General features: G+C 35.9%; 3 protein-coding genes across 4 annotated transcripts; 1 reads left to right on the forward strand and 2 right to left on the reverse strand.

Annotated features, from left to right (window-relative positions):
• Positions 1–365: 365 nt before the first annotated feature.
• Positions 366–1,784, reverse strand: LOC137741499 (non-specific lipid transfer protein GPI-anchored 5-like). Its single transcript, XM_068481203.1, has 2 exons — positions 904–1,784; positions 366–614 (listed from the first exon to the last, which is right to left on the reverse strand). Exons 1-2 carry the CDS (start codon positions 1,238–1,240, stop codon positions 472–474), a joined length of 480 nt encoding a protein of 159 aa, XP_068337304.1. The 5' UTR covers positions 1,241–1,784; the 3' UTR covers positions 366–471.
• A 2,164-nt stretch (positions 1,785–3,948) lies between these two features.
• LOC137743851 (non-specific lipid transfer protein GPI-anchored 15-like) lies at positions 3,949–5,405 on the reverse strand. Of its 2 annotated transcripts, none has more exons than XM_068483785.1 (3): positions 5,013–5,405; positions 4,517–4,654; positions 3,949–4,383 (listed from the first exon to the last, which is right to left on the reverse strand). In XM_068483785.1, the coding sequence occupies exons 1-3, from the start codon at positions 5,326–5,328 to the stop codon at positions 4,253–4,255; spliced, it is 585 nt and encodes a 194-aa protein (XP_068339886.1). In that variant the 5' UTR covers positions 5,329–5,405; the 3' UTR covers positions 3,949–4,252. The 2 variants fall into 2 exon arrangements, with proteins under 2 accessions (XP_068339886.1, XP_068339885.1); XM_068483784.1 differs by having other exon boundaries at positions 4,517–4,681.
• Positions 5,406–6,312: 907 nt separating this feature from the next.
• On the forward strand, positions 6,313–7,597 carry LOC137743929 (non-specific lipid transfer protein GPI-anchored 16-like). The gene is made up of 4 exons (XM_068483860.1): positions 6,313–6,698; positions 6,810–6,836; positions 7,116–7,178; positions 7,287–7,597. The coding sequence occupies exons 1-4, from the start codon at positions 6,362–6,364 to the stop codon at positions 7,499–7,501; spliced, it is 642 nt and encodes a 213-aa protein (XP_068339961.1). The 5' UTR covers positions 6,313–6,361; the 3' UTR covers positions 7,502–7,597.
• Positions 7,598–17,200: the final 9,603 nt, after the last annotated feature.

The following is a 17,200-nucleotide window of genomic DNA, read 5'->3' on the forward strand; positions in this document are numbered from 1 at the left end:
GAATAGGCATGTAATCAGTTATTAATATTTATATATTTCCTTCCTTTCCTGTATAGTAGTATTGCAGGATCAGTTGCTTGTTTATAGGGAACTCTCTGTATAAAGTTAGTAGACTAATATCAATACCATTATTCTGGCCAATTCTATTCCTCAGTCATTTGATTAGATTTTAGTTTTACAAAGCCCAAGTCAATTACCAACCGGAATAGCTTAAGACAAAAGAGAGAGACATAAGGCAATACACAACCAGAAATCACGTTATCATACTTGTCACTATAATATGAAGATAGCCAATCCCATCCTTAACTCTCGAGAAGTACTCTTAATCGAGGATATATCCCGTTGTATATAATAATGTGTCGTAACCCTAAAGGAACACCAAAAGCTTACAATATGCAAAAATTGGAACAGCAATATGGCACCCTATAGTTCAAGGAGTAATCTAGCTAGATACATCCATGGCATAAGAGCTTAGAAATTGGCTGTGGATGTTGAGGCATATGATGCAACGAAGAGCAAGAAGAACAGCAGAGAAAATGCCAACTTGTTAGTATTTGCATCTGAAGACCCCACGTCTGTTGATGGCGAAGGAGAAGCTGCTGGAGCGGAAGACCCTGCAAACTCATGATTAAAAGTCAACCAATAAAGTTTCCTAAACCCTGGACAAGTACGAAGATTTATCATCTTGCACTCCTGTGTTATAGAAACATAAACCAGAATAATAATGTTATTTAGATGCATGAAAGTGAAAACACTGCTGACACATTTTTTTTAATAGAACCATACGAGGAATGTGGCCGGTTTTGTGTGTCTAAATTGAAGTACTCAAAAGAAAAATGACATTCAAAGGAGTGCAAAATGAATTTTTTTCTTCTATCGACAATAACACTTCATTCTATATACCGTTGCAGCGGCTAACCGGCGGAGTTTGGACATTGCAGGCAGAGGGGAGAGCCAAGGCCTGAGTCTGATTGATGGTCACACCAAGTGAAGAAGCACCTCCATTGAGAACCTCACAGAGGCACTGTGGCTGAGAGCTGACTACATTGGCAAACTGTGAGCAACATGAGGAAGATGGGGATGATGAGTTTCCTGTTACATAATCAAGGCATGGGGACATGCTAATTATCACATTGGTGCAACTTGAAGATTGAGCAACAACTCTGCCTCCTTCCCACAAAGCCATAAAAAAGATCAAAGTTAGCACCATTAATTCATTAACCCTCCTCCTAAATGCCATTTGCAAGTGAAATTAAGTAAATATTTCTGTGAAATTTGAGAAAATAAAGAGGGGTTTCGATGGTGAGTTTATCTGGGTTTAGTGTAAGAAGGGGGTTTTGGGATTTGTATGTATAAAGGGGGAGATTGTGAAGTAAAGAGAGGCAGCTGGGTTTTCTTTGGTCACCAACTTTCCTACTTTGTAACAGGTTTTATTATTAGTTAACCTAAAAATTTAGGAGGGGTTATTTATAACTCCGGTCTATAGTAGTATTATTTTTCTCCATAAGTGAGAGGCTTTAAGTTCAACTGTCGCAAATGATGAACTCGTTATCAATTTATTGACTAGCATATTGTGTGACTTAACTTCCATAGCCCAAAATAAGTGTAAATATCAACTTCGTTCGTGTATATATATCATTGTTTAAAACAAATAAAAAAAATTTAAGATTGGGACTATGATAATTTAATTAATAGAGTTACCTAGTCCAATGTTTCTTTTCACCAGTTTGATTTAGCTTTTATAATATTTTAAAGCATGTCTAATTATTTTATCAGCCAACAGAGGATCCTTAGAATCCGTGAATCTTGTCCGTTCATCGTACATCGTACGGTTAGTTTTTGTCAAGTACTGTTTATGTTTATTTTTAAATAAAAATATTTAAAATGATTTTTAACTGTACGATATACGATGAATGAACATGATTTATGAATCCCTGGGATCCTCACAAAGAGAATCCGGCAAAAATCCGAACTCTTTTATCAGATCATTCGTGTACGTTGCTTAGCTTTTTTTTCTTTCTTTGACTATATGTATGTGGGGGTAAGGACGATGGGACACACGTCTTTTACACACATTTTGTAGGGTTTGTTTTGTAATGTGGTTCAACGATCTGAACCGTTTATATTTTAATTCATCTTTCATAGATAATTATTGTAAAAAAAAATCTAAACAAATCTAAGATCATTAAACCATTCATGTTTAGTGAAAAAAATAGACCAGTACGATTTTACACAAAAACAATGAATTTAGTCCAATGAACATACGGCTTCGGATTTAAGTGATTTTGGTAGAGGTCATATTTGAGAGAATACCTAATAAATAGACGATTAGATCATTAAAATACATTATATAGTAAGTCTCATAAAAAAGTGTATAAAAAATGTGTCTCTGGATAACCCATGTGTATGATGGTTAATGCGACCGTCCAGTGAAGGCAGGCCAACCTCCCTGATTAAGTTTGGTGTGCTCTGGGATTATGTGGCCTCCTGAAGCTCAAAGTCGACGACGGCAAGAAGAATAAGAAAAGGAGGGGCGGTTGTGGCGAAAAACTACTTCTCATGGGATATTCGAAAGTTTAGAAAACTCACATTTAAACCTGCACATCGTTGTTTGATGAAATGAGAGGAGGCAAAAAAAGCCAATGGATTTCATTTTCCATGAAAGCAAAGAACCTGTGCAGATGCTAACTGGACCAAGGGAATAGCATCTTATATATTATTTGATTGAGAAAACATAAGACTTTGTTGAATCCGCACATAAATAGTTATCTTCTAGAACATCATATCATTTTAAATGGCCCAAATGGGTGACCAAAATCAAAGCTTTGGTCCCTGAAGAGGGTTGGGATTTATTGCGTAGAGAATCGAAGTTCAACAAATTCAAATTGAGTAGCGTTAAATCAACTAGTTATCTAACATTATTAGTGATCCAATACTTTGTGTGTGGTTACACTTTTTAATTTCGTATTTTCATTTTTCATTTTTCAGTTTTTTTACTACAAAAATGTATTCTAAATTATTCTGGTCTATGTAGAACGTAATTTTGTAGCCTTTATTTGCAATCTTCAAATAAAAAATTCATTATCAAATGTTAAAAGTACAAACAAATGATATAAAGAGAAACACACACTACAAGTACGAATAGGGATCTCCTTCTCTCAGACCATCTTCGAGATGACAATTCATCTCAAGACTGTCACCCAAGTTTATCACCAAGTCAAGATGGTGGATATCATTATTACGTTTATGAGTTTTCGATTGTATTAAATTTATGTGGTTCATTAATTGTCTTTTTTTTTTTTTTTTTTTTTTTTTAAGTTTATGCGGTTTATTAATTGTTATTTGTATTAAGTTTATGTGGTTTATTAAATGTTGTTTGTATTAAGTTTATGTGGTTTATCATGATTTTCATGTATTGATTTAGTGATTTTTCAAAATTTATCAGAATTTAAATATTTTGAGGTTAAAATGTTCATATAATTAATTTAGGATAGTCTACATAATTTTTTTTTTTAAAAGTTAATTAAAAAAAAATTAGCCTTAATTGATTCTTTGATAATCTCGGGCTAAAATTTTAGGTCAGAATGGTTGGAGCAGAAAAACTGTTACTGGGCTAAAACCTAAATTTTATGGGCTAAATATTTTTAGGTTTTAGGTCACCATTGGAGATGGTCTAAGATTCAAGAGAGAAAAATTAAAATGCTTGTCTCTAAGAAGAGCACTAATAAAATGAAATCAAGTTTCTAAAAAATGCTAGGCGCTAGTCAGACGGCGAGCTGGGGCCTAGCGCCTAGGTGGCTAGGCGGGCGCCTAGGCAGGTTTAAGTAAATCTATTATATTTCGTGTAAATAAGTGTCTGTTAAAATATATATAATTTTCTTATAAACTACAAAATAGAATACCATATATATTATGAAGTATTGGAATATAATGAAAACATGGGGAACATGTATATAATGTGTATTTATTTAAGTATTCAACAAGTCTTTTACAATTTATTGAAAAAAATAAAATGCAAAATGAAAGTTATCTATTTTCTGTCTAAGTGAATTGCAATCTAAACGGGCACCTCAACAGGTCTAGGCGTATTTTCTTAATTTTCAAACACATAGGCATTAATCGAAGTGGTGATCAACCGTTTAGCACCTAGGTAGGGATTTTTAGAAGAGTGAATGAAATGAAATGAAAAGAAAATGTAGTGAAACATTGGAGAACTAGATCGCATGCTCCAAACCTCTGCAGAGAAGAAGACTCAAAATTTGGAGAGAGAAGAAGCACATGACATAACAAAAACGAGGAAGAGCACAAAGTGAAGAGGTGTTCTGCTGGTGCTTCCGTCGGATGTGTTACCGTTTGAGGATGGGACTGTTTTTGAACCTCCTCCTGCATTAATACATGTCATGTTAGTATTTCGGGTCTAAGTTGACAATGTGACAATATAACATGTTAGACTATTTGAGAAGACAACATTTCACGATGCATGTCACTGTAGTTGATATGGAATAATATCTTATACCTGAAGATGAAGGAATGTCCGAGGCTGATGGCGAAATGGATGCTTCAGGAGTAGAAGCTTCTGAAGGTGTTTCATTGGAGGAAGCTGCTGGCGAACTTGCTGGAGGAGTTGATGATGAAGTTGAAGGTCCATTGGCACCTGATGAAGTTGAAGGTCCATTGGCACCTGCTTTAATCAAATCAGTTCCAACTTATTACTATAAAATACCTTATTGTAGGGTCAATTGTTGAGAATGAACACACATTTATGGGAGGAGAGCCATTGCATGTGCTTATAAGTAATTGATCGTACTCTTCAATTACCAATTGATTTATGATAGAACCTCAGCTTTGTTCATCAATACCTGAATAATATAAGCTATTTTGGCACTCATGGTTTAACTTCTAACACTTCAATTTGAATATTTTATATTTATTTATTATCTAGATTCATTGTCGACTGCAATGAGATAAACTGAAACTGCGAAAATCACTACTCTATGATAATTTCAACTTACCTTGACATCGGCTAGGGGGAGGAGTTTGCACTTTGCAAGCACCGGGCAATGACAAAGCAAGTGTTTGGTTTATGGTGATGCCCAATGAGCTTGCACCGTTGACCAAAGAGCAAAGGCACTGAGGTGATGACTGGACAACATTAGAGAGCTGTGAGCAGCAAGAAGATGAAGGGTTTGCTGAGCTTCCAGTAACGAAGTTGAGGCATGGAGCCAGGCTTGTGATTGTGCTGGTGCAGCTTAACTGAGCCATGGCTCCACTCAATAGCATGGACCCAAGGACCAGGGCTAGAACCATCTCAATTCCTTTGAATGCCATGGTCAAGTGGACTTGTTTGAAAATAATGAGGAGATGGACTTGGTGATTAAACTTTCAAAAGATGTGTAATTTGTATATTTGTGATTTGGGGTTTGAGTGAGGAAAGATAAGGGATGATATGGGATTTATATAGGGAACTTTCTTTTTGTAGAGACAATAAGATTGGTGTATTTGGGTGGCCAAACTTCAACTGACTTGGTGTTGTTGGCATCTAAAAAGAGCTTTTCAATAAATTAAGATAAGAAACTGTCATTATTTGAACCAATTATGCTCTAAAATCAGATTACCTACTTTAGATTTTGGACCCGCCCAGTAACTTGTGTGTCACCCTATATAATTGGGGTAATGATATTCACACACCCTTTTATTACCTTCCACATACTCTTGTTAATTTTTGTGTATTGATCTTCAATTCATTCGATCCAATGCCCGAAAATTAAGAGGTGTGTGTGAGAAGTAAAAATAAGTATGTAAATAGCATAATCCTACTTATAAGTGAATCAAATTTATGTAAGCAGAGCATCAAACATTTGGCAAATGGCTTGTAACTTGAGTTGTTAAAAGTACTAATTCCTACACTCAAAGCAGCTCAAGCTGTTAAATTAGTGTACCATTGCACCCAAGGTTCTCTATCCTCACTGTGTTAATGGATTTACATTAAGTAACCAAGTCAAAAGTTAACTACAAAAACTCCAATAGGGGTTTTCGATCACGTCATTTATTAAACGTCTTTTACAATGTTGTAAAATCCATTTATATTTTGGTCTCACCTAACCTTATACCTAGTCACACACACTACTTCTCACTATGTAGAACTATGCTATAATTAAAGGATTCGCCAAGTATATGAACAAATTAGTTAAAGTTGTTGAACTCCAAAACCCATTTCAAAACCACTCCTTTTTGTTTTTTCACTCAAAACCTCTCTATTTCGTCAGCTATATATAAACTATCTCCTCAACTTGAGCCAAACCCAACTAAGTTCTAAATCCCCGTATTTCAATTCCCAAAGCCTTTCATTGAAGACAAACTCATGGACTCATTCAAGGATTTTCGATTGAGTCTAATCCCAATTACCCTCCTTATCATTTCACTAAGATGGGTTAATGGGCAGATTAGTACACCATGCACAGCCTCAATGATAAGCAGCATCACTCCATGCGTAAATTTCATCACCGGGAGTACAAGCAGCGGCTCACCACAGACAGCCGGATGCTGCAATTCGTTAAAGTCAATAATGGGCACCGGCATGGACTGCGCTTGTCTTCTTATAACCGGCGGTGTCCCTTTCCAACTGCCCATTAACCAAACCCTTGCGCTTTCTCTTCCTCGAGTTTGTGGGATCGGAGCCGTCCCACTGCAATGCAAGGGTACGTACTCACATAATTTTAAGATTTTTCTAATAATGTGTTATATACTTTAAGTGACAAATTGACTTGTATAAGAAATCTAATTTTGCGATATTTCTTCTTAATTTGCAGCCTCTGGCAGTCCTTTACCTGCTCCAGGTATGTTAGAATTCATGTTATTCTAAGAACGTAAAAATTTAGGCCTTGTTAGGTGGTTGAGACAAGACACGACTAATCAATTAAAATGACCTATTTGTCGTGTCCTTTGTTTGGTTAACTTGTACATGTTAAGACTGGACTTATTAAATTCGGCAACAGTCCGACATTTGTGACTAACACATCTCATCTGGATCGGGTGAGACTCTATAGTCCAATCCCGGCCACCAAACGGGTCATTTTGCAATGTGCCAATGTGTTAACTAGTACTTGAACTGGCAGGTTCTGGGTTACTAGTGCCAACACCCGCACCAACAGCTTCTTCACCTGATCTAAGTCCAGGAGGTAATAATTATTGATTACTAGCTAATTTTTCTTTCAAATTGCAAAGAAAGTTTTAGGTCTCTTTCTGAAGGCTAATACTAACGTTAATCTTTTGGAATTGATGGGCAGCTTCTATGGCGGTTACAGCGGGTCCTGCACCAGAATCTGGAACATCTGATGATCTGCAGCCAGCATCTTCATCAGATGAACCAGAAGCTCCAACACAAAGTACCAAAGGAGTCGGAAGACCACAGCTGACCCCATCAGCATCTAGTTTAACCGATGTTCCCCCACCATCTTTCCTACTGATAATTTTGGGAATTATGGTTTTCAAGTCCTACTAATACCTCTCTAGCACATGCTTTTTGTATGGTTTATCACATCCACAACTAATAAGAGGATTGTTATAAGATCATTAATTTATACCGTCTTGATTGGAATGGTGTAAACTTGATAAACATTGTTAGCTTGGCTCATATTATGTTTAACTATTTGGGGCGAGCGATCATGTGTGGTAGCTAGTCAAACGATACGTACAATGGCGAATCCAGTATATCTTCCTCTTGGGATTAAGACGAAGTTCGCATGACATTTGAGGCATTTTTTCAATCACCTTGCCGTTCCATGCTTAAAGGAGAACATAAAAGGAAAATTAGACAATTTCATGTTCAACAGTGGTGAGGTGGACAACTGCAAAAACTCGCCCAACCAAGTATCAAGCCCTCGTGTATAATCAATTGTCTTAAATATTCCATACAATACCACGTATTCTTTTATATTAATTTTCCTGAAAAGTTGATGTCAATCCGCATTTAAAAATGGAGGAGAAAAAACTAGAGTGCAAAGAAATTAAGAGGGGTTTTCTTGGTGAATTTTGTATAAGGCATTCGGACACCACTCCTAATCCCATGAAAGTGTGAGGATATGAGACAAACTGTCCTCACATCATCAACTCTCAACATGCCCTTGCACGTATGATCAATTTTCAAGTCGATACATGAACAACAAATTAGGTCACGTGTGAGCACGTGTGACCCTTAGACTTTCACACAGGGACAAGTGTGAGCACCTGTAGCCCTTGGGTTTTCAAACAAGGGACAAACTGGCTCTGATACCATGAAGAAAGTTGAGGTTTCACCATAAAACCAATTGGCAATATGGGGAGTAGCTTAAGTCCTTATAAGCCTTTGCATGGTTTGGTCCCTCACTGATGAGGAACTTTGTGCTCATAACAAGAACAATATCAATCACTTGTATGTTATTGTCTAAAATAAGCTCTCAAATTCCTTATCAATTTATTTTCTCATCCATCTCCTCCTCCATCTACCCAACCAAGTCATGAAGAAACGTGTAAACATCGAGGAAATTAAAACAGAAAGCATCATAATGACAAATTAAAGATGATGACCAAGAAGCTTGTTGCGGTGTTTCTCATGTTCGTGGTTGTGTTAGAACCTTACTCTACACCTTCACAGATTGCACATAGAATATTCATATAAAACTCATATCATTCATAAACTGTCTTTCTTCTTGTACAAGCTACTATATGTCACAAACTCCTAATCCTTACTACCTTGATCGACTACTAATTGCTTATATCTACCATACATTTATCAATCACAGATGATGCCATCTGGCATCCTAACAATACCCCCCATAAAACACAGGTTCATCAGAACAAAACATTAATAACGATTACAAGGAAAATAATACACAAGTAAAATTTGAATTCAAACCGATAACTAATGCCACCACTTCAAAAATTCACACTTCTGGAAATTTGTGTTTGAGATCCTGAAAAACTTCCCAAGTTGCATCATTTGTAGAATGATTCTGCCATTGCACCAACACTTCAGTGATTACTAAATTATTCTTTTTGACCATTCTGTGATCCAAAATGGCAACTGGTACATCTTGGAGGATACCTGCATTTGTAATTACAGGCAATTGTACTGTACTTTGAATTGTTGCACCTAATTGCTTCTTTAAACAAGATACATGGAAGACAAGATGCAACTTTGAGTGATCATGCGTCTTCAATTTATAAGCTATAGGCCCCACTTTAGCTAGCACAAGAAATTGACCATAAAATTGAGGTTGTAGCTTATGGAAAGGGTGAGTAGCTAATGGCATGTGTTGATATGGAACCAATATGAGATAAACCATATCACCAACTTCAAAAACTCTTTAAGACCTCTTTTTATCTGCTTGAACCTTCATTCTACACTGTGCAACATGACTAAAGATTCATAAGAAAACCAAATGGCATAAGGCATTGAAAAGTGGCAAGGGCATTTGTCAATCCAAATAGCATCACTAAAAATTCATAATGTCCACCATGAGTACGAAATACAGTATTTTCAACATCATTTGGATGCATACGTATTTGGTGGTACCCTGCCCTTAAATCTAACTTGGAGAAAAATTGAGCACCAAATAATTCATCTATCAAAGGGATAGGAAACTTATCTTTGATAGTAATCTGATTGAGGCCTCTGTAATCCGTACACATGGGCCAAGTACCTTCCTTTTTTCTCACCAATATCACTGGAGAAGACCATGGACTGTTGCTCATCTTTATAAACCCAGCTTGTAACAATTCTGCAACACATTTCTCAATCTTAGCCTTTTGAATATGACCATATCTATAAGGTCTACTGTTTGGAGGTGTACTGCCATGAATGAGTGGAATTATGTGGTCATGACTTCTATGAGGAGGTAATGACTATGGGATAAGAAGCACCATTTCATAATTATGCAGCAAGGTAAGTAACTGTTGTTGTTGCAACTCAGTGATATTTTGAACATCCTTACTACTATTCACCAATTGTTGTATCTTGTGAAAATAATTTTTGCATTTGTAAAGCAGAAATGTCTTGCAATTGTTCTTTAGGCAACCTTAGGCTAGTAATGTAATAAGTCTGAGAGTTGCTTGTGAACTGCATGTATAATTTGTCAAAATCCCACAATATAGGACCCAAAGTTCTCAACCATTGTACTCCAAGAACCACATCACACCCTCCCAAAGCCATAGCATATAAATATGAAACACACACTTGAAATCTTGAAGTTTGATGGGAGCCTAATATAGAGTGCCTTGAGCAGCAACTTTTCCTCTATCTGCTATCTTTACATTAAACACATGATTAGTATCCAATCATTCTTTCAATCTTTTCACCAGCCCCACATCTATGAAATTATGGGAGCTTCCAGAATTGATCACAATAGTAACAGGACAATTCCTAACATAGCATGTAACCTTCATTGTTTGAATTGATGAAGGTGCAAGTGTACCAAATAATGCACAAGCTGTGATTTCAAGTTCTTCAATCTCTTCTTCCTCAGTAATACACAATTTAGTTTCTTGGACATCGATTAACAGTAGCTGTTTCCTCTCACAAATGTGACCCTTAACAAATTTTTACCCTTAACAAATTTTTCTTTACAATGAAAGCATAACCCAATTTTTTTCTACAATAATCCACTTCTTTAGGTGCTAACCTCCTAATGTTGTTTGGTCTCTAACCCAAAATTGGAATTAACATTCTGTAAAGGAAATCGCACATTGGATTGAACATAGGGAGGTTTAGTGTTAGATTTCATCTTAAGATCAACAATTTTGACATCCAACTGATGAGCAAATGCAGAAGCTTCCATGACATCTTTTGGCTTCAACAACTTCACATCATGTCGCAATTCAGGGCGTAACCCTCCCACGAAGCATGATTTGAGCAATGCAGAACTGATGTCTTTTATACGATCTGTCAATTTTCTGAATTCAAACACATAGTCTTTGAGGGTACCCACTTAGCTCAATTTCACCAAGCTTTTTGCAAAATCTTCCAACTCCGAAGGACCAAATACTTGACATAATATTGTAGTGAAATAATCCTAATTGGGGTACTTTGTCAAACACCTCACCCACTGAAACCACTGCAAAGCTTAACTTTCTATGTGAAAGGAAGCTAATTTCACCTTCTTGGAGTCTTCAATGTTAAAGAACTCAAAATAGTGTTTTGCATTATATATCTAACCTAATGGATCATCTTCTTCATTGAATCTTGAAAATTCTAACTTCAAGAATGGAGATTGTGATTACTGATTGAAATTGGGACCAAAATCATGGTGATTGTAGGTATTGTTCATGCGAAATGGGCAAGGATTGTCACCCAGCGTTGCTTCTAATGATTCGCCCAAAGAACCCCCATTTCCTTGCTCCAAAAGGTTCTGCAACTGCACCAAGATCAGCTCCTGAGTCGCTTTCACCTCATCTTGCGAAATCTTGAACTCCTCGATCTTAGTTTCCAAGCTCGAAACCCTGGACTCCATATTTTTAAGCGAAGCTTGTCGTGTCATACAATAGCGAAGGATTGAGAGGAACGAACTGGCGGATACCAATGTTAGAACCCTACTCTACGTCTTCACAGATTGCACAGAGAATACTCATATAAAACTCATATCATTCATAAACTGTCTTTCTTCTTGTACAAGCTACTATATGTAACAAATCTCAATCCTAACTATCTTGACCGAGTACTAATTGCTTATATCTACCATACATTTGTTAATCATAGATGATGCCATCTGGCATCCTAACAGGTTGTTCTTGCAGCACTCCATCTTTTCAAGACCGAGGCTTATGACGATGAATTCAAGAAATACAAGGAGTGGTTCGGCAACTGTTTGAAGGAATGTGAGACGGATAGCGCCAGCGGTCACTCTCTGTGAGATTAGGTGTGACACCTAATGTGGAAACAAAGAGAGTGTTGGTAAGTTTAAAAGTTATAGGAACATATTATCATGTGGGGTAGCGTGTTAGGTTGTCAGATAATGTTTATATCGTCAAATCATGAATTCAGATTACACGTTCAAGTGAGGAACAATTTGATAATTGTCTAGACTCAGTCTTATGACAACATAAGCATCTTATCTTGATGACAACCAAGACTCAAGTGCTAGTGAGTATATTGGGGGATGATTTAGGACGAGCAGCAGATCTCTCCCTTTGTCGGGTGTAAATGGGAAAGCAGAATTCTTGGTCATCCACGAAAGTTGTGCATAAGACCTTTTCCTAAATGAAGATGAACAACGCCGAATTATAGTATTCAGTGACATTTTCCTCTTAAGGTTCAGCTTTTGAAATTAGTTTATATCAAATTTGCAATGTCCCTATTCAATGGTCATGTATGCTAAGATAGGATTCGCTAGACACATCCGAGCTCCCAAAATAAAGCATGAAATTTGCCACAAACTCGTAGCGACATGCATGTCCTTTCATCTTATGACTTCAAAATTACTACTTGACCGAAAGAATTAGTTCCTCAAACAAGTGTTTCCAAATAACCAGGTCTCACAACCGCATGGAGTTAAAATTTGTAATCTTCTCAAAATTAAATATACAAAAACAAAAAGGAAGGGCTGTCAAAGTAATGACACTACATCCCTCAACCACTGATCTTTATGAGGCACGTCCGGTCCCATAGACAAAAACTCTGCCTTGCATTTGCGCTTCACATGTTTTATTACTGCACATTTGCCAACCGAATAGAACATCTCTTTGCCAACAGCTTTAAAAACCAATCGCCGCGTTCTGACTTGATATATCCCGCGCATTCTTCATCCCAATGCCCTTGCTTCCAACATCAGTAGCATTCTTTCGTAACAACACGAGCTTTATAGTCCTTTCCGTACTCACCCCCGTGCTAACCAGCAAGATGACCACAGAACTTACAACCTATATCATATTTGCTGCTCACAGTAACGCCCGCTGGAACAAATCCCAGTACGGACAATTACCAGTGCCATGTGGTTACCTTCTGTACAGCAAATTTCAGAGCCAACATAAAATCCTTTGAATCCTTCTTCTTCTTCTTCTTCTTCTTCTTCTTCTTCTTCTTCTTCTTCTTCTTCTTCTTCTTTGTCATTGAGTTCCAGTTGAGTCGGTCGAGTCATTGAGTCTCGAACACCTTTTTGTAAATCTTCCTCCTCTTTGTTTGTTTCTCTTTAGATATATTCCTCTTTGTCTGTTAATTTATTTGAAGTTCAACAGTCAGAATACTCGCAAACCATGAGGTTAATGATAAGAGAGCATCGATGTGCCATAAACTAGCATAATGATGGTATGTCTTCTGTATGTCTAATTTCTAGTTGCTGTTTGACGGTCTCTGATCACAATCAAACTGCATCTGATAGTGATGTATACATGGTTGAATATTAATTTGGCCATAGAAGCGCTGTAAAATTTAAATGTTTTTATGGGCCATAGAAGCGCTGTAAGGCACTTACACAGCGCTGCTGAGACGACAAATTCCTAGTAGAATGCGTAAGCAAACATAAAACTAAAGGCCCCTTTACTTTTCGTTCTCTAATTCGAAGCATTGCAACAGAAAAAGCACTACTTCAAGTTCAAGAATAATCTGTTAGGATGTTTATATCTTCTGTCATTATTCCTTGTCTATTTTCGATCTTATTTCTCCTTCGATTCGATTCAAATTGATTCGATTAATTCAACTCAATCAATTGAATTCGAATCGATTCAATTCAATTTAATTCAATTATAACTTTGTTATTTTCTCAGTATAGCAAATAATCCAGTCCAGGGAAAAAATAAAAATGATCTAGAAGCAATTGAATAGAATTTCAAGGCTGAAATAGCCAATTGCAAATTCCAGATCCCCTTCCCCATCACAGATAAACCCTAAGACAAAATTAAAAAAATGCATACCCTTAGTATTCTGGATATCGTGGTCGTTGTCCTCACGGTCGTCGAACGGTTTGAACTTCGCCAGTTCCACCGCATGCCACCCCTTGACGGATCCGGATCCTGATCCTGATCCGATAGGATATCGGAATTCCAACATGGCTTTGTTTGAGAAAGAGGATACAGGAGAAAGATAGGGAGAGCGAGACAAAGAAAATGCAGGAGTTAGGGTTAGGCGTTTCTCTCTCTGTTATCCTCCTTTCTCCACACGTGTAAGTAGAGATTAAGTCCGAAGATGAGCGTGTGTTCTGTGAGGGGAGAGGCCACTAAATATACATATATAGTCTTTACCAAATCAGATAGGATTCCATTAAAATCCATATAGGAAACTAAAAATCTTGTTTCCTTGTTCCATAAGAAACTGATCTCATTGCTGTGCAAAAACCTTCCTTTAGTAAGGACTAGCATTCCTCTTATTAATAAGACTTTACTATTAAACCTATAGCCGGTCCCTAAAACTTCTCTATCTCATACTTATAGTCCAATAGATTTCCTCTTTGAGTAGAAGTGGCACGAAACTAACGCGTAATTGATTTCTAGTTAAAGCACAATGAAAAGTCAGTGATCAAAATAAAATTGGACTTTTGAAACCACATGAATAACAAACTGATTTTTCTGAAATGAAAATTTTAAGTAGGATTCGGAAATTTCACGCAAGGCCCCAAGAGGATTGAAGGCCTCAACGTTCTATACAGTCATGCAATTTCATGCTAATTCTATTTATATTACAAGTTTTAATTAATTACGATGCTAGGCCAAGCAAGGAAATATATTACGACACACCAAGAGGTAATAATTATTGATTACTACCTAATTTTTCTTTTAAATTTCAACAAAAGTTTTTAGTCTTTTTTTATCTGAAGGCTAATACGAATGTTAATATATTGGAATTGATGGGCAGCTTGAAAGGGGGTCGCACCAGGTCCTGCACCAGAATCTGGAACATCTGATGGTCTGCAGCCAGCATCTCCGTCAGATGAATCAGAAGCTCCAACAAAAAGTACCCAAAGAACGGGACGACCATAGCTGAACCCATCAGCATCTTGTTTATCTTATGTTTCCCCACCATCTTTCCTACAGATAGTTTTGGGAATTATGGTTTTCAAGTTCTACTAATACCTCTCTAGCATATGCTTTCTGTATGGTTTATCAAATGCACATCTAGTAAGAAGACTGTTATAAGATCATTAATTTATAACGTCTTGATTGGGGTGATATAAGCTTGATAAACATTGTTAGCTTCGTTCATTTTATGTTTAACTATTTGTGGCTAGTGATTGTCTATGTGATAGCTAATCAAATACTACGTACAATGGCGAATCCATTATCTTGTGTGAAGTAATTTGGTGAATTTTTTTCTCTATTAATGATTTTTTTCTTTAAATTAATGTCTGGCCATTAAATGTAGGGGTAAAAATGTAATCCAATTATAATTATTAGGGAGCTTTAATGAAAAGGGCTTGGGTCAACAAATATTTAACAAAAAATCATCCTAAAATGTTATTTAACCAAAAGGGCTCAAAGTTTAATAAAAAAACTATCCAAAACAATTGTCGACCTTTTTCGTGCTCTTATCCTCATCTTCCTCGTCATCGTCCTCATCCTAATCCTCTTATCTGCACCACGAACAATTTATAGTGTTAGTATTTTATTCCAATAAAATCCAATAAGGACCTACAGTCCCAGTGATGTATGTACATATTAGGTGTCTGTAAATAGGAAAAAAAAAAAAAAGAAACAAAACATAAAACCGTTTCTGGAGAACCCAAAAATAACACTGTTTATGGAAAAAAAATAAAAAATCAGATACAATGTTTGTTTTTTCTATGCACAAATAAACACTGTATCTGGAAAGAAAATAACCAAAATCCAGAAACAGTGGCTTAAATTCCAAAAACAGTGACTTAGATTCCAAAAATAGTGACTTAGATTTTAAAAACAGTCTATGTTTTAACCTTTGATTGTTTCTTTATTTCATGCATCAGTTGATTATATTTAAGAAACATGATGCTTATTTTGCTTTGAATCCAAATTTCACTATTTCTTTTCTAGCTTACATTTAAGAAACAATATGTCTATTTCATTTGGATCAAGAAACAGTGACTTAGATTCTAGAAACAATAACTTAGATTCCAGAAATAGTGACTTAGATTCCAAAAACAGTGTTACTTAAAATCTAGAAACAGTGTTACTTAAAATCCAGAAACAGTTTATTTTTACAGTCCAGAAATAGTGACCCGTTGCTATTATTGAATAACATGCAGATCTCAAATTTATTTTCTGGAGAAACAAATGATGAACTCCACTAACGAAGAAAAATTGAAAAACAATACCTCGAATACTTTATGAATAATAACGAGGATCACGTTTCAACGAAATAATACAAAATATAAATTAAATAGCATGAGGATCTATATTTTTGTTTCAAAGAAAAAGAAGAAGGTCTGCAAAACAACGATGAACTCCATTAACAACAAAAATCTGGAACTCAACCTAAAAAAGTTAGGGGTAAAATCGACAAATCATAATTTATTATAGTTAGGTTATTTTTAGTTGGATTTAATATGGGCCTTGTACTAATCATTAAACAAAACTTATAACATGGTTTTTTTATATTAAAACTAAAACTTTTCAAACCATTTTCATTAATTTTCCTTAATTATTAATGATTATTTTCTCCATACATACATGCCCACTTGTAAATTGTAATGGAACCCTGGTATAATTATGTTCTCCATTAATCAAATTTCTTCATGAATAAATCAAGGAGATATGTGGAAAGTGGATTGTATCTTGGTTAATAAATTTTTTTTCAACCACTTAGTACTATAATTCAAAATAGTTTTATCGCTTGTAATAAAAATTCAAAGAAATAATCTAAACGCTCGAAGAATAAAATCAGAAATAGCAAAAACGGAGATGAAAGATGGATATTATTTCTCATATTATCCAAAGCATCTCCTATTTATTATTTTATTTCTCCTCATTGATATTCCGTGAAGGAACGTTCACAATACAAAATAAAAGAAAAACCCTGCTCATCAGCATGAATAGCAAAAACGGAGATGAAAGATGGATATTATTTCTCATATTATCCAAAGCATCTCCTATTTATTATTTTATTTCTCCTCATTGATATTCCGTGAAGGAACGTTCACAATACAAAATAAAAGAAAAACCCTGCTCATCAGCAATTAATCATGCATGTGCAAAAAATTTCACCAGACACGCCGGGGACTTTTTCGCATTTCGACGTGCTTGTCGGGTCTTGCAACCAACATTT

This window comes from Pyrus communis, chromosome 8 (assembly GCF_963583255.1).
Source record: "Pyrus communis chromosome 8, drPyrComm1.1, whole genome shotgun sequence".
Classification (NCBI taxonomy): Eukaryota; Viridiplantae; Streptophyta; class Magnoliopsida; order Rosales; family Rosaceae; genus Pyrus; species Pyrus communis.